The 26,378-nt window shown below is 33.9% G+C and overlaps 1 protein-coding gene across 4 annotated transcripts; it reads left to right on the forward strand.

The window, feature by feature from the left end:
- Positions 1 to 3,639: 3,639 nt before the first annotated feature.
- On the forward strand, positions 3,640 to 24,706 carry LOC126818217 (uncharacterized). Of its 4 annotated transcripts, XM_050545495.2 has the most exons (11): positions 9,351 to 9,476; positions 11,714 to 11,837; positions 12,434 to 12,628; positions 15,706 to 15,840; positions 16,107 to 16,339; positions 16,487 to 18,066; positions 18,743 to 19,081; positions 20,341 to 20,508; positions 21,404 to 21,684; positions 22,076 to 22,261; positions 22,616 to 24,706. In XM_050545495.2, the coding sequence occupies exons 3-11, from the start codon at positions 12,479 to 12,481 to the stop codon at positions 22,691 to 22,693; spliced, it is 3,150 nt and encodes a 1,049-aa protein (XP_050401452.1). In that variant the 5' UTR covers positions 9,351 to 9,476; positions 11,714 to 11,837; positions 12,434 to 12,478; the 3' UTR covers positions 22,694 to 24,706. The 4 variants fall into 4 exon arrangements, with proteins under 4 accessions (XP_050401453.1, XP_050401455.1, XP_050401452.1 ...); XM_050545496.2 differs by lacking the exons at positions 9,351 to 9,476; positions 11,714 to 11,837 and adding an exon at positions 3,640 to 3,690; XM_050545498.2 differs by lacking the exons at positions 9,351 to 9,476; positions 11,714 to 11,837 and adding an exon at positions 5,499 to 5,585.
- Positions 24,707 to 26,378: the final 1,672 nt, after the last annotated feature.

The raw sequence follows: 26,378 nt of genomic DNA on the forward strand, positions 1-26,378 counted from the left end.
AACCGGCATTTTGTTTAAGAGTATCATCATCATTCCGTTGGCATGTCATTCTCTTTAAAATATTGGTAGGATCAGACATTAGGTCGTATTTTGAAAAATTATACTTATTAGCTATAATATTAATGTTATTACAGACATTTGATTGGCTCCCATTTAGGGCATGATAGGCACATATTTTAGAACATTCATTCGGACCTCCGAGTATTCCTACGATAAATTTTACAAACCGCCTATGTAATTGCATGTAGATAGGAAAGTCGTCACAGATGAGATGTAGAAGTGAGTTATGGGTGCGTAGTGGAATTCCCCACAGTCGCCTTATGCACTTTCTCCAGCAGCAGTAAAATTTATCGATGCTCTTTTTTGACATGTCCCATAGTTGACATCCATAAAGAGGCATACAAAAGCTCTTAAATAATTTATATTTGGTTAAACAATGGGCATATTTAAATTGACTTAAAGTGACATTTACCCTCGCAGTGAAAGAGTTGATATGGTGTATTGAGTTTGTAGTGGACACATAATGGCTTGTTTAGCACTAGAATACTTGTGATAAATTCCCTTTTCTCACTTTCTTTGATTATTGCTCAGTAAAATTGAAATTTAAAGGCGTATTTTAGTTGCACATTTCAATCATTATACATCTCATTTTCAAACGTAAAGACAACGGCCCTTTAAATCACAGGCTCTATTTTCCTCTTTGAAAGGCTTCCATTGTAAACAAGTCGAACTCGAGACCAAAAACATGTTCCTTGTGAATGTTGATTTCTTTGTAGATGGAGCTAACTTTGAAAAGAAAGTCAAGGAACATGTGTGAAGTAAACAAAAATGACTAAACATTACAGAAACATTATGCAAGTAGGACCGGTTTTCGCCCTAAACGTTTTTATTTCGTAGGTTTTAATAGAGAATAGGGCTACTAAATAGTTTGTTTGGAAGTGTGGCAATTAAAGAAAAGGCTACCCATATGAAGTCAATTTACCAACAGCCCATTCAGACTCAGAGAGTTTATAGAATTTCTATAGCCATAAAATTATATTCGTGATCGTCAAGCAATACAATCTAAAGTAAATGAATAAATTATCTTATTTCATTCAAGAACAAAAGGATTAGAAACACAGGATTGGTCATGTTTACAGATCTATCAATAGAAAGAGGCCTTCTACCCACAGCTGTGAAAATAAAACCAATTAGAGGTTGAGGTATTACAAATCCACATTATATTCTTTTTATTTACGAAGACAGGCGTCATTGGGATCCATTTCTCAGTGTATTGTAAAATGGCGAAGCGGGGTCGAATACACCTAATAAACATATATTAAAGAATATTCTCTCATATAAAATTTTGTTTATTCTCTATTGTTCCAGTTTTTTTAATTAATGATATTAGATAATCCAATTATACAATACATAAATGGGTTAATGAACTGAGATGGTAATGACAACATTCTAACTATCAATGGTGTGATAACCGCACCATCACGTATAATAAAGCCCGTTACTATGTAAACAAAACATAACAAATCGATAATTTATGCTATGCATCTATCATCAGAGATCAGAAAAAATGAATACAAAATAAACATACGTAGAATAACAAAAGAAATTAAACAACAAAAATCGACATTTGTTAAAGGGGATTTTTTCCACAAACTTGTATCCTTTAATTTGGTAAGCGATTATAGTCACAGTAGGAATTTTGTTTAAAATGAGTTTTAAATTTAAATAGCCCCCGATAAACAAATCTATCGGATTACAATATTTTGAGCTGAAACATTCAGACACGTAGGGTGGGGGTGCATGATCGTGTAAACTTGTGTGCTTTAGATCTTACGGTCTGTCATTGAGTAGAGTGGCGTGGTTTATGTCCCACGTCTACACGCAGCAAGGAGTGTGGTCTCCTGACTAACCTGGTGGGTTTTCTCATGGTCCACCAGTTTACTCATACTACTAAATTATGCGAATTATTCAAATAAAGCTATACTTTATTGTTAGTCCCGAAATGACAGTTTGTGTTGAGTGGACGTTAAACCCCATTTCCCACCCTCTCTCTTTCACACAAGTCGTTTCGTCCACTTCTTCATCAGTGTATGGCGTTTAATTTGTATATACTAAAACATACCTTATCAACGAGTATATCTGGGAATCTTGGAATATCGCTTTAAATAAAAGTTCAAACTGCTTATAATATATGTATTTTTCTGTTTATTCCTTAATACCTAAGCTTAGGTTTTCTAAAAGCTGGACTAATAAATGATATATTTTTTATCTGGAAGGACATTGCATTAATTATGGTTCTAAAGTAAATAAGTGTAGATAATAGAAAGACCAATCAAATAGTCTGGATAAAGTTACTATTTATTTATAAGTTAAATCTGAATTTAGTCTTTCAGAGAACATTCTTCATAGAAACAGATAAGTACGCACGTCATGCAATAAATATTGACTATAGACTTAGCTTCAAAGCGGAAGCATTTCATAAAACTTTGGTTATAAATCATGTATGACAATGTAACGTAAAAACGCATTGAAACATAAATGGTTTATTGTATACCCACACCTTATATTTCAAGGAGAGGCATTCGATACCAAATCCAAGAAATATTGGTTCGGTATAAGATTGCATAGACCCGTAGGGGGCTTTGATATGTGTAGAATGTGTCTTTTTATAATTAATGAAAGATCCGGGAAGTGTAACGCACGAATTGTTAATAAAATCAGTTTATAGTGCATAAAAGAATACATATTGATAGTCATTGGACAATGACTTACCTAGTATGACCTTTTATCTCAACAATGGCCGCAAGTCGTTAATATTCTATAAGACTATCTTTATAATCCCACATTAATGTTGAACAAAACAACCGTGAATATTGGCCTTAATGCGATTTAAAGTGACGGTTGGCCTATCAAGAATAGAACTGTACAATGATTACTTAAAACAGAGGAACAAGTGAAATCAGATGGATTTGATGCTTGTCCGTGTAATCTTGAAGGAACTAAACCTGTTTAATTTAAGGCAAAATAAAGAATTTAATTGGTTTGTGCTATTTCAGTTAATGGCGGGTCAACCTCTGTACGATTGAATTTCGTTTATAACGATCAGACGAAAGCCGGCTTTATACATATAATTTCATTTCCATTTCTTGGCTTACTGTATCAACACAGGAACGCACAACCGCATATATCCCAACATCATATTCATACAATCAACTCATACATTTCAATGAAATTAACAATTTTATTTTTGGTCAAGATCAACTAGGCCTAGCCATTTTAACCTCACTATAGCGGCCTAACTAAATCCAGAAAAAGTTATTTCATAATGCGAAATAAACCCAGCATGTCGGCTAATATATACAGAGACCTGGTGAAAATTGAATGATTTGTTTTGTTTCTTCGATACTAAACCATCGCACTGAAGAAAAAAAATATATTTTTCTGATAACACAGAAAACATTTTTTTCCTTATCTTTTGTAATCAAGATCAGTTAGTTTTCCTCTATTGAATTTCAATAGGCGGGTCAATTTGGTTTAATCCCCACTACCTACATGTATATCACAGAACATGTATAAACATGTTTTATGTATGTAGGTATGTATATATATATTAAATAATGACATAAAGCTATAGACAGTATTGCAGTTACGCGTGCCAATACAGAAATCAATGAACAGAACAGATAACAGGTATTTAGTTTTCATTTTTCGATATCTGCTATAGGCCTACTGTATTTAAGACTAATTTTACCGGCGAGTATTTATATCTGGCCAAAAGTCTATGGACAATACTAGTCACCTCACAATAACCTACTAATTTGATAGGCTGTTTTTGTCTATGCAAGGAATTAAAACAAAACAACGTATTAGGAGTATTCGCAATGGTGGCCGAAGACAGTTTATTTTTCAATCAATATTGAAAAGTAAAAAGAACAGGGTATAAAACATGACAGATGTAATGTATTATTGATTGATAAGACAGTATTATAATAAGTATGTAAATCTGAGTCAAGTAATTGGTTTTAAAAGCAGACACAAGACAAATGGTATTTTAGTATTTGTCAGAGGTTTTTCCGGAAAGCCTACAATGGCAATATTCGCGGTCTGCAGTAATTTCGTTTCCTCAGCTTTTTTTGTTATGTTTTGAACGGTAACACAGACCTGCAACAACTTTAAGACGTTAATATACCATTTAACAGATCGTGTTTTGGAACACAATCAGTATATCAATTCACACCAACTTTAGTCTGAACAGTCGTTAAATATTCATGTAAATTATTAAAACCGGAAAAAAAATAATTGTCGATAAATCACAGTAGATTAGACTCATCTTGGTGTTGTCACTTTTAGCATGTTTTATTTACTTTCCGTGTTTCTATAGTTTGTCTGGTTTTCCCACTGTGTTGTGTGGGGCAGGATTCCTGCATTGCTTATAATATATGCACCTCAGTTCTGGAGAGATCAGACTAAGGATATAACACTGATTTCGTGGAAAAGGACCACCAGAAATGCAAAAGAACAAGAAATCTAAGAGTTGCCAAAGACGATCACTAGAAAAATTAATATGGAAAAGTCATCAAATTAATTTCAGATGTCAAAGAATACAATTTGTCTTATTATTTATGTTGTACTTCATTAACATCTAACAACATTTCTTTGAAGTCGGCGTTAAGATCATGTATTGTGAACCTCTTGACTAATCAAATTGTGTGTACATATTGTAAATATGTTAAATTATGGGTTAAAACTATTTGTAATACGATTGTCTATTATATATAGTCCCTTTGAGCGACCGAAAGAACAAGGTAGTGATAGAATTTACCATATTTCACACATGTACACACAATACATCCGAAAAAAAATAAAGAAACGAAATTCGTCTTATTTAGATAGATTTAAACCCTACTACACTAAATAATACCCGATATATATCTGTTACATCATTTGACTCATAGGTTATACGACAAATTGACTTTCATTTCTCTTCTTAGTGAACGTAGGAAGAAATACTTTCATGTTATTATCCAAAATAAATATCCGTGACGTTGGCGGCTGTTGGTATTTCTACATTTAGATGCTCGCCCGGCATTATACCGGTGCAGACTATTAAAAAAACTGGTACATTTTAACACACTTTGATAAACTATGAATAGACAAACAGTGTAGTCAGAAATGAAATGAAATGGGGTTTAACGTTCAACTTTTATGCATTAATTTGGCTAAATTCCGACTGTCCAACTATCAAATCATTTAAAATGGCTTTCGACTTACCATATTAAAAAAATAACTCCAACTAAGTGCCAATGAAAAATGTCTGCGATGACGATTAATACGGAGATATAAGATTTTATCAATGGCTTTGAAGGGTAAACAAGAAGAAAGATAGATAGGCATTAGATCTCTAATTAACACAACATATTGTATTGTTTGCTGTATCACTAATGAGGTACCTACAGTGGTAAATACCACAACCTTTTACTTTTACTTAGTTCTTGACAAGTATACTGACAGATTCAAGGTGTCCTTCGCGTACAATGAAGATGTTTTCAACACAGAACTTGCTTTTGGGAAAAGAGCTTACAACGGTATTTATGCTTAGCCATTTCTATAGTTTCTGGATTCTTCGAATTGCAATTTGAACAACAAATTTGTTTGGAGAAAAAGAAATCAAGGAAATAAGTTGGATGCAATATAGTTGTGGTAATCTATATGATTATTTGTTACAGTAAACATGTTTACAACGAGAAACCTGAAGTTTGGGAATTAAACCTGTAATGGTACATTTGCTTAGCTACGATTCTTCTTTTTCTTAGATTTAGAATTTGAAGTCATACAAATATATAAAATATTTTACTTAGTCTAGACAAAAACAGTATTAATCATGTTAAATTGGTATTTTTGAATGTTTAGCGCTTTGAGCCTCTGGCACCTTCATTAATATAACAATAACGTTAACAAAATTTAGATTTACAATGCCGCGTATTGTTATATCCCTTTAAAGTAAATAAATTACCGATACAATATTGTTGTGGTAATCGATATGATTAATAAAACATTGATATTTTGAAGTATATTATCTAGGAATTCAAGCTTAACATCTAATAGTCTCCATTGTTAAATATTTGTTTGCGAAGGAATGGTGTTCTGTGAGCTTCATCTTTCGTCCTATTTATGTAGTTTAGCATTTTACTATAACGCTGTATAACGTTCAATACTTGCTATTAATCGTATAGCTTCACATAGTTTCTTTCCTGCACCGAGCAGACAATACATGGACGCGAGGAGATATATTTAGTATGGCTACCATATGGTAAGTAAAAGTTGATGATGCCAATTGTAACATTCTGGCTAGTTTCACCTCTATATAGTCTATGTTTTATATATAGATCTATTTGTATACTAGTGTTAATGTTCTAAGTTATTCGGTACTATCTACATTATAACTCAATCACTGATTTTCATATAATGAACTTTCTATTAGTACTTAGTGCAAATCAAAGGTTTTTACGACGAATTTAGAGACGCATATAGCGATTAAAAACTCAATGTCACCGAAGGCCAATAAATATAATTCCTTATTTAAATGTAACATAAGGGGATGGTGTGTGTGTGTGTGGGGGGGGGGGGGCTGTAAAGTGTTCTTCGAGTTGGATTTTAGACGACTAAAACATGAAAATAGATTAGATGCCCTTTTGAGTTCGTTGTTCGTGAATGGAAATGAATTTTTGTTCAGGCGTCGACAGCCGATTATAAAAATATAAAGATCTAAGTTTATAGCGCGAACTCATTGATTGCTTTTAACAAATATGCTCTTTGGCTAGACTGTACTTTTGCGTATGGTTTGAAAGTCTGTATTTGCCTTTGAGGCAGGAATAATGGGCCATTAAAGTGGTGGTCTCGGATTTCTCGAGTATACATTGTGGCTTGATATTCGTAGAATATTTTTCTGGATGACGGAGGCAACATGACTTGCTGAATATGTCTAGTCTCGTTCTTCGAGTCCCTTGTTACCAATGTTAAAATGTTTATTTTGTCTTAAATATTGGATACAGAAGCCCATCTTTTCCCGGTAAGATCAATGTTGATTTAAATTGACAAATAATTCGTGTTTTCAATATGAATGATATTGAGTTAAAGACTTGGCTACTTTAACTAATACCTTATAGATAAATCACTATAAGTTTCTATGAACTTTGACATTATCTGATAATTTCAATATTTACAATGCTAGAATAAATCATATTTGTTCTTAAATTATTTAATTGTTATTTACCGGTTATGTACGATTTAGATAGAGAGCAATCCATTCTCGCTATACTATTTCAAATATAGATAATGCAAATTGAATATATTGAAAATGTTAATGACATTACTTTATTTTGAGCGAAGTTATCATTTAATGGTTGTAGTCTTGACAAGATGTGTGCATTGATAATAACCGCCGTGCTGGTCATTTGGGTCTTAGCCTCGCTTCTCCATTTTTAATATATTCGAATTTCATTTAAATTACTTTATAATGAGCGAATATTCATCATTTATTGGCTGTAGTCTTGGCAAGATGTGCGTATTGATCGTAACCACCGTACTGGTCCTTCGAGTCGTAGCCTCGTTTCTCCATTTTTAAATTAAATCATTAAATGGCTGAACCGTTCTAATTTACTTAAACTCGGATCAATCCCATGGCACCGAGAGTTAATTATGGTCGTGTCATGTTAATAAATGTCTAATTATTAATTTATATAAGGCTCAAAGAAATCCCTGCACTGTAACAAAAAAAAAAAAAAAAAAAAAAAAATCCGTGAAAAAACGTAAAAAATTTGGAAACAAAAATTACCAGGAAAATTTTATTCGTATTTGTTTTTCTTTTAATTTACAAAAATTCCTTCAATTAACATAGAGGCTTTTTGATGTTAGCTTGTGGCACTATCAATTTGCAGGTATGTGAACTCTTCTATAGAGACAAACCGCCTTACACTGGCCAATCGGTTATACTATCCGGATTTAAGCGTGCTTGATTACCAGATAATACAACCTATACACACGGAGCGCTAAAACATATTTTTATACATTTATGAAAATACTTACAGTCTGATTACCGTATGGCGAATAACAATACACTTTATAGATCTTATAAATAATGGCATGTAATATACAAAATTTACAAAATATTATGTTTAATAAATTGAAATGAATACTATAACATGATAATTATCTGTACGATTACTTATCGTATAACATGTAATTCGTACATTCCTGGTCATTCCACCGTTTATCCCGTAAAATAACAGAATTAAGTCCATTATAGAATGGAATAAAACATTTATCACTATTTCACGGAAAGTGAATTATTGAAATCAAAACATAGCATATGTTAATTCCGAAATGACCCGTGTGGAAAAGAAGATAAACCCCTGAGTGTATCTCTTGCTCTATTGTAACTCACATTTGAAGATAGGATGAGCGGACTGTGTAGTCAAAAAGTATTTGCTATAAGCCTAGCCTAAGGTTTCTAAAGCTTACACATATTCTTGAAACACCCGAAACTACTTAGTATTTAAACATGAGGCTGGGGACCCTTGGATCTTAGGTTACCTGTATCCAGTAGTTTCGACTTCTGAAAACCAAGTCAAAACGGAACCTCCGTTTAGGTAGAAGTAGTGACGTGACTTCTAATTGAAGACAGTCTAAAAACAAAAATGGATATTTTAATTCTATTTCGACTGTATCATAGAACGTTAGTGTTACTATGTCTAACAACCCATATTTACCTTTAATTACATTTAAAATACAGATGTGACGTCATCCTTTGATGTTGACGTACCATTATTTCAAATAATGGTACGGACAATGTGCCAAGCGTACTAGTTGAAATTTTGAACGCCTTGTGACGTATTTCATTGCAAAGCACATGCGAGATCTGTATTTTAAGTTGTTTAATGGTCTCGAGCTTAAGGCATTGCCTAATATATTGAAACAACAGCTCGTCGGGACTACGTCCCTCGTGTTGTTTCAATATATTACTTAATGTCTCGCTCTCGACCATTTAACCACACATTCAAGGACTCTTACATTCAAATAAACATATCATAAACTTAATTATATCGCATACAATTGTAATTCATTGTATATGCATTGTGTATGTAGGACATTCCTATACTAAATCTTTTTGTAAGTAAATAAAACGTGACAGCAATGATCATTTCAAGGTAAAATATAATGCTAGTTATTCAGATAAAGATACTTTCAATGACTTCAACTAAATGGTTACTTAATGATACTTTAGTCATAAATTGAGTCAGTTAGCAACACCATGTTTATCAAACAAAATACAGTTACTTACAAAACCAGAACCGCGTCACTCATTTCAGTAAAGCACGAAGCCAAGAGCAATGTGTTAGTTAAGTCACAAAATCGAATATTTTCCTCATTTGGGTAACGTTCGTGACAGGTTGGATATTTTTAATGAGTGGTAGCGGGTAAGATTATTACAATGTAATCTATTATAATCTATGCTTCGTCCATATAAGATTAATAACCAGTTATAGCTTACTTCTTTATGTCATTACGATTTGAACAAATTGTTGATCTAAACGGCATGGCGGTTAAACTATATTCTGGTTAAAGCCCCCCCCCCCACCATCCACCCTCAATCCTCAATCCAAAGCATATCTCCATTAGTCCTCACCGCATGACAGGTTAGTAAAACGTCTCTACTCTACGATAGTCTGGGATATTACATGTGCTGGATTATTTGAACTCGAGACAGTACAACCTATGTAATGAACACCTAGGACTGGCCCTAGTACATTTACTTGATTTGATATAGATCTTTCATGATTTTACAATGTCATGTTCGTCTCTGTCTGGTGTAACTGGTTGTCGAGTTTAATAGTATTCTTTGTGAGTTGGCCCCTTTGTAGTAATACTCCCGTAACCTCGTCTGGTTTATCTATGAGAAAAAACAATTAAACCTGTGCCTGTACACCTTTTGCATTAACATCAAATCGTTTTGTTTATTGAAATATAAAGACATATAATTAAACTTTGCCAAATGTTTTAAGTATAAAATGACTCAGAAGTTTCGGTTGAAAAAGTCTAGATATAAGTAAATTGGATGTATTGATTTGTTTTACAAGAAACTTATTTTTGTAGAGTAAAACATTCTCATTCGAAGATTGTGCTAGTGATGAAATATACCGGCAGATCACCCAACAGGTGATCAAGCAAATTTAAGTGCGCAGTTCAGTTCAAATCTACCTGGTTCTCCTTCCCCATTAAATATTTCATTTGTGAGTGAAATTATGTAGTTGTACGGGGTTGATTATGAGTTTGTTGTTTAGTATATAAAGTAATTGTAAATGTATGATACATTTTGATACTTGATCATGGATATTATATGGTTGTACGAGAATGATTACAAGTCAATGATATATAAATTCTGACTGTATAGTATACAGATTTATTGTAAATGTGTTTTTAGTTAAGAGAAATAACTTCCATTGAACACATAAGTTAGTTATGCTTATATGTTTATCGGCAATAAAGGAGTAGGAGGTAATATTAAACACACAAGAATGTAATCTCAGATCACGAGGAAGAATTTTTAGATGTAATAAGTAAGGTTTATTATTGGTTCATAATAACCATGCCTTATATATGCCAAATAGCGCTGTGTACCAGAATAGTTCGTTTAACCCGGTGAAAAATTTGAAACTTAAAAAGACATAAATTTATCTATTTTATCACGAATTCTTTTTACAGTAATTTGTGAACTAGTTAAGATCGAGGAAGTGATAAGTAACCAACAACAGAACAACCCACAACTTGATTTAATTAATTACGACTTTTTCTGTGCATGTACTGTGCAATTCTAAATTCGTAGAAAACAACTGAATATGTGTACCTTATAATTTAACATGTAAACATGATTAATTATACACCCTACCTTTAGTTAGTTATTCATGTGTATGATATATATTATATGATATGTGTTATACATCTAAATATAGATCAGTATCTTATCAAGATTATACCCGTTTGTTGTTATATATTGTTTCCAGATTACAGAGCAACTAGTAATTATTTTAGTAACGTAATCGCACCATGAGTCATTTACAAGAGGGTAGGAAAAAGAGTAGTTAATGTCAAACCCTTGACTAAAGCCGGTTTAGGGTTTTATTTTGTTAATTTGAACAACAATTTTAATAAATGGGCAAGAGCTGCGCTTGAGAATATTTTTGAAAATGTGCATACTTATTTTCTCCCATAATGTTATATAATAGTAATGCTAATCAAACAGATATGGAAATGTTACATAATAGCATATTAATATAGTTTTTTTGTTAAAGATTCCACTGACTTTTGATTAACAATAGGTTTAATACTTTAAATGATTGGATGCTATTTAAATACCGAAAATATTTTCTATAAGCTCCCACCAGATAGAAATATTAAAACATTTTGAGTTTTACCATGACTGCTTTTCAGTGTGTGCTTAATTACATCACCGGGTGATATAGTTCAATAACAAATTAGAACGAAATGAAATTAGACAGAAATGAAATATTAGTGATAAAGTTAGGGACTATATAAGTCTACACCAGCGTCCGAGTAACAGTCGAGTGGATTTTTTTTTACCTGGCCTGTATTAAGATGCTCTAGCGTCAGCATCCAATCACGTGACTAATCCCCGTATAACCTTTGTTTTATTCAGATCGGCACTAACTAGCAGGATAAACACACAGCTTGCTATTTTACCTACATACCCATCTGTTGATATCAGTCAAAAATAACTTCCTACTGTGTTTGGATGTTGGTCTATAACCTTGGAGAAAAAGGTACATATTCGTTTTATAAGGTTGTGTTATCATTAGGCTTTAAACATTAGGATTACACATAAAGACTTTATTTACATTACAAAATGTATAGAGAGAGAGAGAGAGAGAGAGAGAGATGGGGTTTAACGTCCACTCGACACAGACGAGGTCATTTCGGGACTTACATATGGTTTAATTTTATTTCAATAATTCGCTTGCGCGTAGGGGAGGAAACCGGAGATCCCGGAGAAAACCCACGAGGCTGTACAGGCAACCCTACTCCTTGTCACGTACAACCGGGGATTCCAAACCACGCCTGTTGACTCAATGACAGGCCTTATGATACAGCGCGCACGTGCTAACCATTCGGCCATCCAGACCCCCAACAAAATGTATAAGATGATATCACGCGTATTATATTATGCATTATTCATTTAATAAAAAGAAACATTCATATCAAGTTCATTCCGGGTTTTTATATTCTGCTTACTGAAGATGTACCATGTACTGACTGTATCGATGAATTAGTCAATTGTTACGAAAAATGACAGTCAAACCAGGGACAATGCATATATAGACATCAAGTTAGAAATATTTTTTTAATCTTTTTTTTACAGGCTTTTCTTTTGAGAGCAATGACATATTAGTTATATACAGATACCATGGGAGTTAACGTTTCAAAGGAACAAAATAAACCAATAGAGAAGAGTGAAGAATCCAGCTCCAAATCACAGAATTTAAAGGAACAGTCGGAAGTAAAACAGACCAATGTAACGGATGATAATACAAATCACAAACAGGCAAGACTTCCTGTAAGTACCCTCTTCCTAAAAAAAGCATGAGTTCTCTGATAACCGAACTTATTTATCATTAGCTAACAGAATTGGAAGCGGGGTTTTAAAGTTAAAATATAAAGTTCTGTAGGAGAGAGACATCTTGTGATTTTTTTTTAAAAACAAAGGGCCAAATTTCCGCGTTTTTCAGTTTCATATCTTTGCACATATTGAAATCAAATTTAACCTTTATGCCGATGAACATAAAAATCATAAATTTATCTAATAAGGGCACTAAGGAAAAAATTGTTATCAGGTGTCTCAGCCAATGACCACACAATGTGCACACTGCACAACCGCACGAATCAATCAGTGCAGCCAATATTGATTGTTTAAACACACCATTAAACCATTATTGTTTTACATTGAATGAAGGGTTAAGATAAATCATTCTTACCTAATGTCAAAAATATGATATCCTCTATTGACCATTTTTAAAAAGAATCTTAGCTCCTCCACTTTCGTCATAATAATTTGCCTTGCACCGTAAATTACAGTTAGGTACTCCACCAACCCAGTTGGTTTACCGTTGTAATGTTTACATACTTTACATTTCAACAAATATTGAGTATATTTTTTTAGGGAGGGGGAGGGGTATTAATTTAAAGTCCCTGTATGTCAGAATAACCGTTTTAAACAGACGGTTTGCTAAAAGAAAAAGGGATTCTTATCCAAAAAATTTCAAATCGGTCAATTCTAAGTTAAAGATGCATTATATAAGTTTTAGATAAAGGACTGCCGTTCTTGTTACAATGAAAAATAATATTTAACATTTCATTCAAATTACTTTAATTTCGGACCGAAGTTATAAATGTGTGAAGATGTGGCGTAGATATTTATTATATTTTAAGTCTCGATTATCCATTTTATCGTTAAATCCATTTAAATCTTGGCCATCTAGAGAGTTGATTATGTGTTTGTCACGTGAAATGTCTAAATAATAGTTTATACACCATTTGAAGCCAACACAAAGACCCACAACAGGCATATTTGTTTAGCTCTTACATAATCCATAATTAAAGGAGCTAAGTCTCTAACTCAGTGTTTTCCATAATATTCGAAATTAAAAACACCAATTAGAATTCAATATTATTCAATTTCAATCAACATTGATGTTGTTATCTTGCCGTGCAACTATAGGACCCTAATATCCAATATTTAAGACACAATTAACAATTTATAATCAGTACACGAGTCGTGTACCCTAAGGTTTCGGGTGCCCTTTTATAATGAACAAATAAAAACATATTCTAGAACAAACGACAAAATAATAATTTTAAAAAAAACAAACACCCCCCCCCCCCCCCCAAAAAAAAAAAAAACGTGTGAAATGCACTAAGCAGGCGTAAACGACTGTTGTTCAATTTGAACTGTTCACGTATATTTCACCGAAATTACAATATTCTTTTTCAAAAATTAAATATATAAATCACTGTACATACATTCATATTATATTAATATGTGCTTTCAGAACCATTTTTGTCTATTCCAAGGTTAAAAAGAATAGAGCCATACGCCCTTTATTAACAAATGGTTTTCTTTTTAGAAGAATATAGTAATAATTATTCTTTAGCTCGCCCATTTATTTTACATTCGAGTGTGCGTAATTAAACAATTTCAACAGTTTATGATATTAAAGATATATTTGAACGGTCTGGCTTGATGTACCTTTAATTAATGTGGAATTCAGGTCGGTAAAATAATCACCCGGGTTTTCATAGTGACGGTAAAAAGTTTATTATAAACAGTGTGTTCTGTAAACAGCAACCTTTGAAGATGTATTTTACCCCAAACACCTAAATAATATTATAGCAATCGACCATTATTCTCACAATTATTTCTACTTATGTCAATAAACTTGACACAGAACCTAGATTAGAGAAAAGTAATTACAGCAGATGTCCTATTGTCATTATCTATTCAATTTATAGAATTAATAAAATAATATCGATTCCAGTTCATTTCATGGTAAGAATAGATTTTAATGGTTTACGACTGTTATATGTACAGGCATTAACGTCATAATCCTTAGTTACACTTTTAATGTATTACAGGTATGCCCTGTAACTATGTTATGTACCCGTAAAGGTATCTAGTGCTTCTGGCCCGGGGAATAATAAGCGTGCGCGTTTGGACTGAAAGGAAACTGCACATTATGTCATGTACACTTTGCGGAGCGAGTCGAAAAATGTTAGACCAAAACAAACACCAATAAGAAGTACATCGATTAGTCAGAATATCAACAGTGTTTATCTTTTACCCTAGATGGGGATTTTTCAATTTAAACGCTTACTGTAAAATACTTCAAAACCTAATATTGCGTAACCCAGAACATCATGACAGTTATGTTGTAGCTTACTATGGTCGTACACTAATAGAAGTTTTGCCATTGAAAACATTGATTACTTTAGCATATCGATTAAATACAGTGATGGTTAACTATGGATATGTTTTACTGTCTTTTAAGTATCTACTGTCGGTATCACGTAATAATAAATCATGTTTTATGGTTTAATTATAGATTGTTTAATAATATGCTGCATATTTTGCCCAGGTGTGTGCATATCGATTATTTGATAAAGTTAATTGTATTAACCTATGTTTAAATATAACTGGGTTGTTATCGTTTTTAAAGAACGAAGAGAAAGACCTGATTTAGTTTAAACAACATTTTATTTCGAGTACAACATGCGTATATATACAATACTGATATAATGAATTTGAATATCTATAGTGGTTTTCAAAACTTCAGCAAACGGCATGAAAATTGCTTTGATCTAAGTATTTAAGTAGACCAGTCCGTAGATTTTTAATATATAGTTGAGCTGGGGTTAATTTGATTATTATATTATATGAAATCCATTACATTTTTTTCTTGTTAAAAGTTCTCATACGTCTTGAAGATGACACGATAGTGGCTTTTTGTGGAAAAAAACCCTTATCATGGAAAAGGAATAGATTATTTTGAATTTATTTTTGAATCCCCACCATTACTAGTTTTAATATATATATATATATAATCAATGTATAAATAATTCTTTTCATCTATATTACAGCAAGCCAATAGTTCGGCAGCGAAAGATCCAAAACCGTATAGCAAAGCTCCGCCACCACCACGCCCACCTACTAAAAGTAAAGATGAAGTGTTTAATTTAAAAGATTTTTCGGAAGTTGATCAGCACGCATTGAATGTAAGTACAGCTCACTGAGAAAATATCAACTCATTTGATGGCATCGGAGATGATCATTATATAAGGCAGATCTTTCTTAAGCAGTGAATCGAACAAAAAGATATCTTTTTCATTGTTTGAATACAATTTAGCCAAGTATACAAATATCCAAATATATTTTAAGAGTAAAACACCCTTTTTCTTATCGCTACACAATTAAAACTGGTTTAACCCTCATCATCATTCAATAATTTTAAGCTATTTTATTTGTACATATATTTTTGTAGGCACCAAACAAGTTGATGAATGGCACATTCCGTGAATTAGTGAACTATTTAACATTGAATCAACAATGGGACGACATTGCGCGAGTTCGAGCCATTTTTCTGTGGGTGACATCTGTAGATGTGTATGGTTTAGAGATAGAGGATGACCCACCGTCACAGTCCCCGCTAGAATACTTCCTTAAAATTCAAACTAATTCGGGAAACCATGCACATTTATTTTCTGGGTTATGTCAGTAAGTATTACAATTTCATCAGATCGTATGTGGTTGCCTCAAGATCACCATCTTGTTCAATCAAACAGTTGTTCTCAGTAAATATCAATATCATTAATACACATTTCTATACTGTATCGTATTATTACGTTGATTCTTTTTTTACAGAATGGCTAATATACCATGTACTATTATTAGTGGAATGAATAAAAGTGCAGCCTATGAAATAGGAAAACCTGCGAATAGGAAGACAATGGGAGCTCAGTGGAATGCCGTATACTGTGGTGGTGATTGGAGATTTGTAGACGCATTCTGGGCTAGTGCTTGTGTGGTTGGTCGTAAATCTCGAGAGTGGGCTCTGGTTGATTCAGATGGAAGCCCAGTCGACCAGGAGGAGGAGGACGATGAAGGTGAAACCCAGCATAGAATCAACGAATTTTATTTTTTAACCGACCCAAATTTACTTATATGGACACATTACCCAGACGAGAAAAAATGGCAGCTACTACCTAAACCTGCTTCTATTAAAGACTTCGAAGAACATTTTTATGTCCGAGAACGTTTTTATATTCTAGGAATGGAAACTATCGGCCCTGGAGCCGATAAATGTTTGTTAAAAACGGACGGAGGTGAAAAGGACATCAATTTTAAATTACCATCAAATGATAGCTATAATTATAGGTATAAATACATGTTGTATCAGTCTAGGAAACAAAAGAATGTCGAAGGCAACGTGAACGTGTTTTTGGATCGCTTTGTCTTTTTTGAACACACCGCAGATCTTCTGCATTTTCAGTTACGCTTCCCAGTGACCGGTGATTTTAAAATGGATATATACGGCTTGGATGTTAATTCGTCTGATACTTTTGATTTGTGTTGTACTTATATAATCCGTTGTCCAACTGCGAAAAAGGGATGTATGCCGTTCCCAGATTGTCCACCACTAGGCTGGGGTCCGATAGGAGACACAAAACAGGTTGGGCTCCATCCCCAATCCCACCAAAAAGGTGTAGTTGAATCAAAGGATGGAAATGTTGAAATACGCTTTAAAACAGAAAAAGAAATTCAGCTTTATCAAAATTTGAAACATTCTGTTCTGGATGATGCAACCTTGAGTAGGTATACCATGACGCGACAAGAAGGCGACGAAGCTGTTGTCAATCTCAGGTTACCTCAAAAGGGTGAGTACGCCCTCAAGCTCTATGCCCAGGGCAAGGGTAAAGATGGAGAGGCTCCCAATGTGTGTAATTATTTAATCCGTTGTGATGGAACAGGGTCTTCTACCAAAGCGTTCCCGAACATGATTGATGGAAAACTAGGGAAGAGTCATCTGTGTGATAAATTGGGTATCAAGGCTCTAACTCACCCTCACGGTTACATAGAAACCGAATCAGGAAAGGTTAAAGTGAAATTTTCCTCGAAGAAAGACGTAGATCTAGTGTGCGAGCTTCACAGTCAGGACTCAGATGCTATCAAACGGGCCAAAGCTGTTACTTCCAATAGCAAAGGCGAATGGCAATTTGATCTTGACTTGCCGACTTCAGGGGAATATTCTTTAAATGTGTTTGCTCAAGACAAGAACGACTCTGGAAGAATTTATAACGTTCACACTTATCTGATCCAATCATCCGGCTATGGAGAACAAAATAAGGAAGATGGATATAATTCAGATGATGACCAAACTACAACAGTAGCATCTGAGACAGTTGATACATCCGACAAAGAAATACTGATTCCTGTACCACCAGGTAAGAGGAAATGTATATGGAACAACACGGACTAAAATTTATACAGTGGCAACAAGCTTATTCCAGTCAGAATAACTTGCTGTCATTAATCAACTCCTAAACATACTAAATGCTAAATATGCATATTAATTCTGACAGCTTAAGCTTCATTAAACACTATGCAATTTACCCCTCGATACCCTTGTTAAATGTATACATACGCTATTTTGGTATAGCGAACTTTGTTAATTAGTGGGGTTTTCAATCTCTATTTGAGAACATGTGAGATATTTTCGGATGCAGTAAGCTGTAAATGGCCGTGTTTTACACTATGAATTGGACATAATTTATATGGATTGACAACATTGTTACTTGAATCTACATTAACAATGACCTTTGCCAACGCCCGTAAAGGGCATGTCCGAATTGTTAAAAATGTACAATATGAAGTTTTGTTTATTAAATCGTCACCCAAATATGGCATGCTTTATCTGATTTTCATCGTCTTAATAAAAATGAGCACTAAACGACCACACCTATTTATATAACCCATCGTAAGCGATATAATCTAGGCTTCCTTAAGTGTGTTATTTCATTGGCATGTTTATGAAGTCCCACTTTAAAGCAATCCTTATTTATATTCCCGGATTATTCTCATTTGTATTTTTGTTAATTATTAAATTGTGATTTATTAAAGGTTGTAATAAAGCTGTTGCTGCGGTCCATAGAAAGAATGCTAACGACCCCCCTAGCACTGATCAAATTCAGTTCATCAATCAAGATGATTCGCAGTTTGTTAAAGTAGAACTGAAGGAATATGGCGAATATATGCTGAACTTGTATGATGTAGAATCTGGTGGAATTGTTAAAAATGTTGCCAAATACCAAATAAATCGTAAACCTGCAAGTGAACTCTATGATTCTAATATCAATAACATCATGGAGTCAGTGATGGGAGCTGGGGGGTTACAGGTACCACCACCAGATCCAACACCTTCTCCAGATCTAGATAAAGAAAATGCCAAAAAATCAGAAGGTAAGTTATGATTTTCTGTCCCACATTTGTTGAAATATTCATATCTACTTGAGAGTATTGCCTTTGGTTGTTCTCTTTATATGATCAAAGGAAAACCTTCTCTATAAAACAGAAACTAAGAAAATTTAATCACGATATTGTGAATAACTGTAATATTATTGAGACTAAAGTTGGAAACAGTGAAATAAATTTATCTATATTTTCTTGTCAATAAGTAAATAAAATAACGATAATTAATGATATAATAATTTTTATATAAATGTTTCAAGGGGAATATCAAGGAAGTAAAATTCCTAGAGGACCTTCTTTTAGGAGAAGTAAGAACTGCATGGATTTCTGAAAGTTGTATTTGTTAGAATAGATTTAGACAAAAAATACAAAGATAAATCTATTCTGTTGACAAATTAATATCTTGCTAACTTTTGACGTGTGTTCACTGAATGCGTACTTATATGCATGTAGCAAGAAGGTTTCTTTTGGATAGAATTATAACGATTATAAGATTTGGTTCCAACTACAGTCACAGAATGCATGTCAACAGGGTTGTTTCTTTGGCTTGTGAATCCGAAACTCCGTTTAGACTATAGGTCACATTTTTACTACAATTTATTTTCATTTACATCATATAGATTTCATGTGGAGAATGTCATCTCCAATACTACGTATGGTTACGTTTATTGTTATCTAGCACATTATACTTATTAGCATTCACAAAGTAGCATATCATTAATACTCAATAGGAATATAAAGGGTCGTAGTAGTATTCCCTGTATCACCACTATTATATATTTTAGCAATTCAATTCAGTTGATTTGAGTATGTTCCTTTAGTAGTTTTTCTAAAACAGAGACAAAACACCCCTCGTAGCATCCAGTATATATTGACAATGCTTAGAAATGATGTAGTTATTTGTTAATTACATGTACTGATTATCCATAAAATAGACAACCATGGTACATTTTTTCTTATTTAATTAATCAACTAAATTTCCCTGATGTAATGCAAATTTATTGGAAATTACTTGATCAAATTCTTACACGTTGATTGACTATTAAATGTATTTCAAACTAACAATATTCGTTGAAGTTTCAGCTCTTAATAAAATTGATATTTAAAAGACGTAGTTCGTATCCATTAACACAAAACTAATTCCTGATATACCATTGTTTCTTAGACCATTTTTGGATTCATTTTTGGAGAATATCGTTCAAATTTATGTGATACCTGGACATATCTTTTAAATGGATTTTATATTTCAGAGGAAAGGCGAAATCTTGCAAGAAAACAGGTCCTACAAGCCCTTGACCTTAGAGATGCTCGCCAGTTAGAGGTAGCACTCAAAAAGTACGATTCGTTACAACCCAACAAGAATGACGACTTGTTGAAGAAAGCCAAGAAAACGCTTGACTTACTGAAGGCTAAAATAGGTAATTTATTTCATTGAATATAAAAGAAATGAAATGAAATGAAGTTTAGCGTCCTGCTGAGCTAATGAAGACGGGCATATGCCATACAGTGTGCTGTGAGGGAAATTTTGCCCGGGCACCGCCACTATGGACTAAACTTATATCGAATTCCAACTGCCCTAGGGATCTTTTACGTGCACGCCAATGTATACACGGGACGTCGTTTTTTTTCCGTTCCATCCGAACGACTAGACAGCTGAATTGTCGGGTCCTCCTTCCTGCACCACTGACAAGGTGAAACCACGTCAGAAATCCCTATGAACTTTCTCGGTCAATACAGGGATTGAACATGCGATCTCCAGGCTAGCGAGCGTCTTACCCACTTAGCCACCGTGGCTCCCGAATATACAAGAACTTATGTAAATAAATTTTAAAAAAACTGCCTCGCTGTATCTATTCCAGTATGCCTGCTAACGTTTTTAATTTAATGTCTCTGGCTTTTGAAATTGAACCCATTCGCTATACTGTGCTAACGAAGAATACGCCCTTGGTCAACAAACCAAAATAGAAAGCAATCAGCAAAAGGATCGAGTATTTTCGGATAAATATTAAAGCAACGGGTTAATAAATGTATCTGATAAATTTCTGTTAGTTTCATAAGTGTTTTTTTTTATTATTTTTTTATTATTTTAAATATAGAAATATTTCGATATTCGTCATTTTTTAAATTTTATTAGCGATACTCACGGGTTTAATTATACAATTTCCAAACAGTTAATTACATCACCGCAAGTAAATCTGAATCCGTTGAGATAGTGTTTGGCCGACATGACGTAATGACAGGAACACCTTGAATTTTTGTATTATTTGGTTAATCAAATATTAGCTTAATATAATATATTCAATAATTTTACAGAGTTGACAGATGCTTCGCACAAACGAAGTCTTCCAGCCTTAGAGGCCGCCATCAAGAATGCCAAAGCAGTAAATTTTGATCACAGTCTGGATCTACAAATTGCTATGGTAGTACGTCTCCGGGATCACATAGCAAAAATAGAGAAACTGCGCCACGAAGTCATGAATATGGAGCAGAAAACCATCTCAGAAATCCGAACCTACAGCAAACCGCCCGATGGCGTTCACCAGACGTTAATGGCTACGTTTTTACTGCTGGACAGTGATATGAAAGATGTGAAGGTATGTACATGTGTCGCGCAAATACCCTACGCATTACCCTCATACCAATATCCAAGTAGTAAATGGAAACGAATTGCCGGGTTACGTAAATGTAATATGTCGACGCTTTAGGTGTATGTTGGATTTCTTTGTATTTAATTTACCTTTAGGATCGATTATCTAGTATGCTTTTCTGTCTGTACTCTTTTGCCACGCACATGTGCCCGGAACAACTTTATTCAAAACAATCTGAACAATTACTGCCTTATCAACAATTCTTCCAAAATAAAATCTCGTTAGGAGTTTGGCGACAGAGCACCTGCGATGAACGACGGACAAAAAAATCCAACTGACCCGTTAAAAGATGGCAAAATAATTTATATCTAATGTCTCTGTTTGTTTTTTTTCCAAGGAATGGAGATCCATACAGATATTACTGGGAAAAACTGGAAAAGAGTCCTTTATGAGAAAAATTTCTTTTTTTGATCCAAAGGCAGTGAGGCTATCCACCGCCACGGCAGCTAAGAAGGCCATCAAAAACTTTAACCGTGATCAAATACGACAAATTAGCGCAGGCGCAGCCACCTTCTATATTTGGGTAAGATTATAAATGTTCCTTAAAGATAATTTTCAAGTCACATGCTTATGATAAAAAAAATAATCGATTTCAAGGGAGGTAATGATATGTTTTACCAAGAGTCTTTTTTCCAGTCGGCCTTAACCCTATCCAAGATTTCCCCATAGATGATTTAATTTTATGTCCTGAACTCCTCACCAAGAAACACAATCTCCCCGGTCGGCCTGACAATAGACAGTAACAATAAGATAAATGTTTCCATGATGTTGAGATATAGTTAGATTTTACAATCACAAACATTCTTTTATCAACTTTCGGATACGTCGCATAATGAGACAGCCCGAAATAAACGCTCAATTTTTTCTTTAATTTCAGGCTACTGGTATGATAGAGGAGGTGGAGACATTGGGAGGCGCTGAGGCAAATGAAGGAACCAATCGATTAAGGCTATAGATCATTACAATTCCACATATTGTTATAAATATTATAAACCTATATAAAAGGACATTAGCGGCTGTACATATTTGGTATGTTTATTGATGTAGATAAACAATTGATTTATAATATATTTATTGCTCCGGTTACATGTAAAGATATTTGATTAGGATTTTATATAAATTGAGAAGAAATGAAAACGCATCACTTTTGGAAATGGATGATTGTAACTCTTGTTTGAAAGATACATTTTAATCTTGGAACAACATCACATCACACATAAGAATAACAAGCTAGAGTTAGTACAACTTATATAGTTCTGTGGAAGACGCAACAATATGCCATGTTTGACAACTGAACACCGAAAACGCGCCATAATTGCGTTAATTCAATAAATAATGAGTATAGGATTCACTGTAAGCAGTGCGTTTCCAAAAGCGGCTGATAGACCCTGTGCGCGACGTTGCATGTCGTGTGTGGTTACTAGAATTGGGCTCACACGTTACTGACTTTTGAATTTTACATCTTGTGTCTATGTTTCACTGTTAAGTAAAGTTGTTTCGGCAACCATGTGTTGTTGATTTTCTTGTGTTAGTAAAAGTCAATCGTGCCAAATATCACATTTCAGCCGCTTCCAGTCAAATCAGTGGTATGTTTTCATTGCGTTTTTAATTTTATGTTATGTTAGTGCTTTATAAAAGAGTTTAAATATTATATGACGCCGTGACTTTGGTGTAATATTTCACTATTTTTCATCTGATAATGTATTAAAATAACATTGATGAAAATAAACGAAGGATAACTAGAACGTATACAATTATTTAAAGCCCCCTGTAGATTATGTAATTCTAAATCATATTATAACTATGAATTCGTACCGTTATCTTTAACTGCCAATGTTTATGAAAATAGTATAATCATCACACATGTCTTTTGCTGTCTGGCCTTGCTTAGTTAGAATAATAATTATAATCAATTGTATACATATTTTAGGATAATAGGTAGATGTTTTAATTTCATTTGTTTATTTTTTTATATTTCATAGTATCATCCATGTTTATCGCTAATACTATTTCAATCTTTGTTCCTTATATAGAATGATATAACATTTTATAACCACATCTTATATAATGTTATTAATTTAAGCCCTTCTGTGATAATATTATTTATAATCAACCATATATTTATATTAATCGTGATTGTATATATCCGTCCAATGTATCTACCTCCTACAAATGAATTCAGCAGGCTTCCTATGTCCATTACAATGTGTGGTGCGTAAAGATATTGAAGATAGTGAAGATAGTGAAACATTCTCAAACTTAACCAAGAATTCATTCTAAATTTAATCAACTTCCCTAAATCAATCAATAAAATCTGCACATATCAAGTTCATAATACCGAGTAATTTCATAAATGCTGCCCATAGATCATAATATTTTCACAATTTAAATGCTTTATGTTACATTGTATAGTAATAAATGTTTTAACAGGCAAATCAATAATGTATTGTTATTCGAATCTTAATATTACATTATTATTATATAATAACATATAGGGAACACAAATTACTTTAATTTATTACACTTCGATGTGCGTTCTCTCACCAGTAACTTGTGCTAAATATGCTGTCCGTTTCTAAATGCGACTGAAAGGACAATGCAGTCACGGTTTTCTGATCTCACAGAAATCAGTTCATCTTATTCAGATTTAGATTCAAACCAATATCCTCTATCAATCTAAAACATACGTTCTTTAAAGGAATTGTTAAAGAGGTAAAAATCGGCGGTGTAGCTGCTTGCGAACTCCACTTCAACCAGTAACTTTTTTTTTTCTTGTCGCTTCAGATTTTGCTGATTGGTCTTAAATTATAGTTGTGTGGTCAGTTTAGCCTTGCTGTTGACACTTAAATTGTCTTTTAAACCATTTAAAATGTTATATTCATTTTAAGTACAAATTACGACCAACATGTTATTGCTTATTTTAGTCATCATTACACATTTTTTTCATTTGATAAATATAATATTGTTATGAAAAGGACTGTGTTTTTGTAGTCTATGCTTAAAATTATCTGTAATCCTAACCCAAATACCTGCTGCGCAACCAATCAATCACTCGGCCTTTAAGCGCAAGGTACCCCCCCCCCCTCCTTTAAAAACCCAACCTCAATAGAATCAGACGTCAACTAACGTTTTACTTTTGAGGTTTCACTACATCAAAACATCCTGCTTGAATCCTGAATTCCGTTTACGTGAACTGGTTGACTAATCAATTGGTCAGGGAATTATGGAAATATAATATGTTTATAAGAACCTACTGTCTGTTCCAGGTGAAACTCTGGCTAGAAAATTGTTTGCCATTTCTTCAATTTTTAATTAAAGTGGCTAAAATGTAGCCACCGGGAATTGTCACGCTTTTGCTCAACTGCGTGGGAACTAATCAAGCTATATGACCCCTTTCCATTTAAAAAAAACCAAAAAACCCCCGCGAATTCTTTACATCGCGGCACCGAAGATAACACATGTTTGACCCAGTTATCTGGAACAGCCGAAGATGGCCGGATGTAGTTTTAACTTTGAGTCCTTGCATGTTTAGATAGTTGTTTCGGCCCATTAGAATATAACTTTTTTTAAAGCACTACCTAAGGGAGGTAATATTAGTTTGCCTTCAGACCACTGCAGTTGTTTGTCCCACGGACAATCCGAGGTCTGTTGATAATATCTCCACACAATGTTTAACCTGATATTGTACTGACGCGTGATGGAAATTTGAAAGAAAGCTAGATGACATATCCACAAAATGTCCAGACAGAGCTCTTGCAAATCGAGGCCTGAAACACGCTGGAGGGTATAGACATCCCAAACGGGAAATGTATCGTCATCATCCCCACCTAAACCATGTAGTCTTGCTCCAACGAATGGTGCATTTGTAACTAGGGAACGTAAAAAGATGTCACCACCAAGCTATTGTGTGGTGTACACTGAAAGATCGTAATCTGTCGGAACTTGACTCGGAACTGTATTGCTGGCTTAAAGACACTAAATAGAGAACACTGCAACCGGTCAACTTGCTCCGGAATCTGTCATGTGGCTCATCAGAGGTGGATGCAAGAATGACAGCTCATGTAGTACGCGTGTTCGTAGCTGCACTAGATTATACAGTATTTTGCGCTTGTGCTGTCACAGGTTGTAGCCAGAAACACGACTAAAGGATTAAACTGAATAGTACCTAGTTTTGTGGTGATTATTTTCGTGTTTTGCGGGAAGAATTTGTTCTTTTAAATGTTCAAAAAGAGCTTATTTTCAGGGCCAATCCATGTGTCCCTGGAACTCCCGATAGGCATGTATGTAGTGTTATGGTATCACTCATATGCTCCTATGTCCAGAAATATATAGTTTGTCTCTAAATATAGTTTGGTTTGGTGAAATAATCGCCCCAACCGCCGCTATCGAGTTAAAGGGTCATATTGTCTGGCATTGTGGATTTTACCATCATCTAATCACCCCACAACATAATGAACGATCTCAGTGTATTCCTTGACCCCCAAAATATACGGCTAGACACCAATATCATCATCCTAGAGTAACTACTATGGGAGTTATGGGGGATATTTGAAAAGGCAGCCGTCTTGGATGCCATCTTGAATTTCACAAAACGTGAACCAAGGTTCACCGGCAAATTCTGAAAGAGGACACCCTAAGCT

This window comes from Patella vulgata, chromosome 4 (assembly GCF_932274485.2).
Source record: "Patella vulgata chromosome 4, xgPatVulg1.2, whole genome shotgun sequence".
In the NCBI taxonomy this organism is placed as follows: Eukaryota; Metazoa; Mollusca; class Gastropoda; family Patellidae; genus Patella; species Patella vulgata.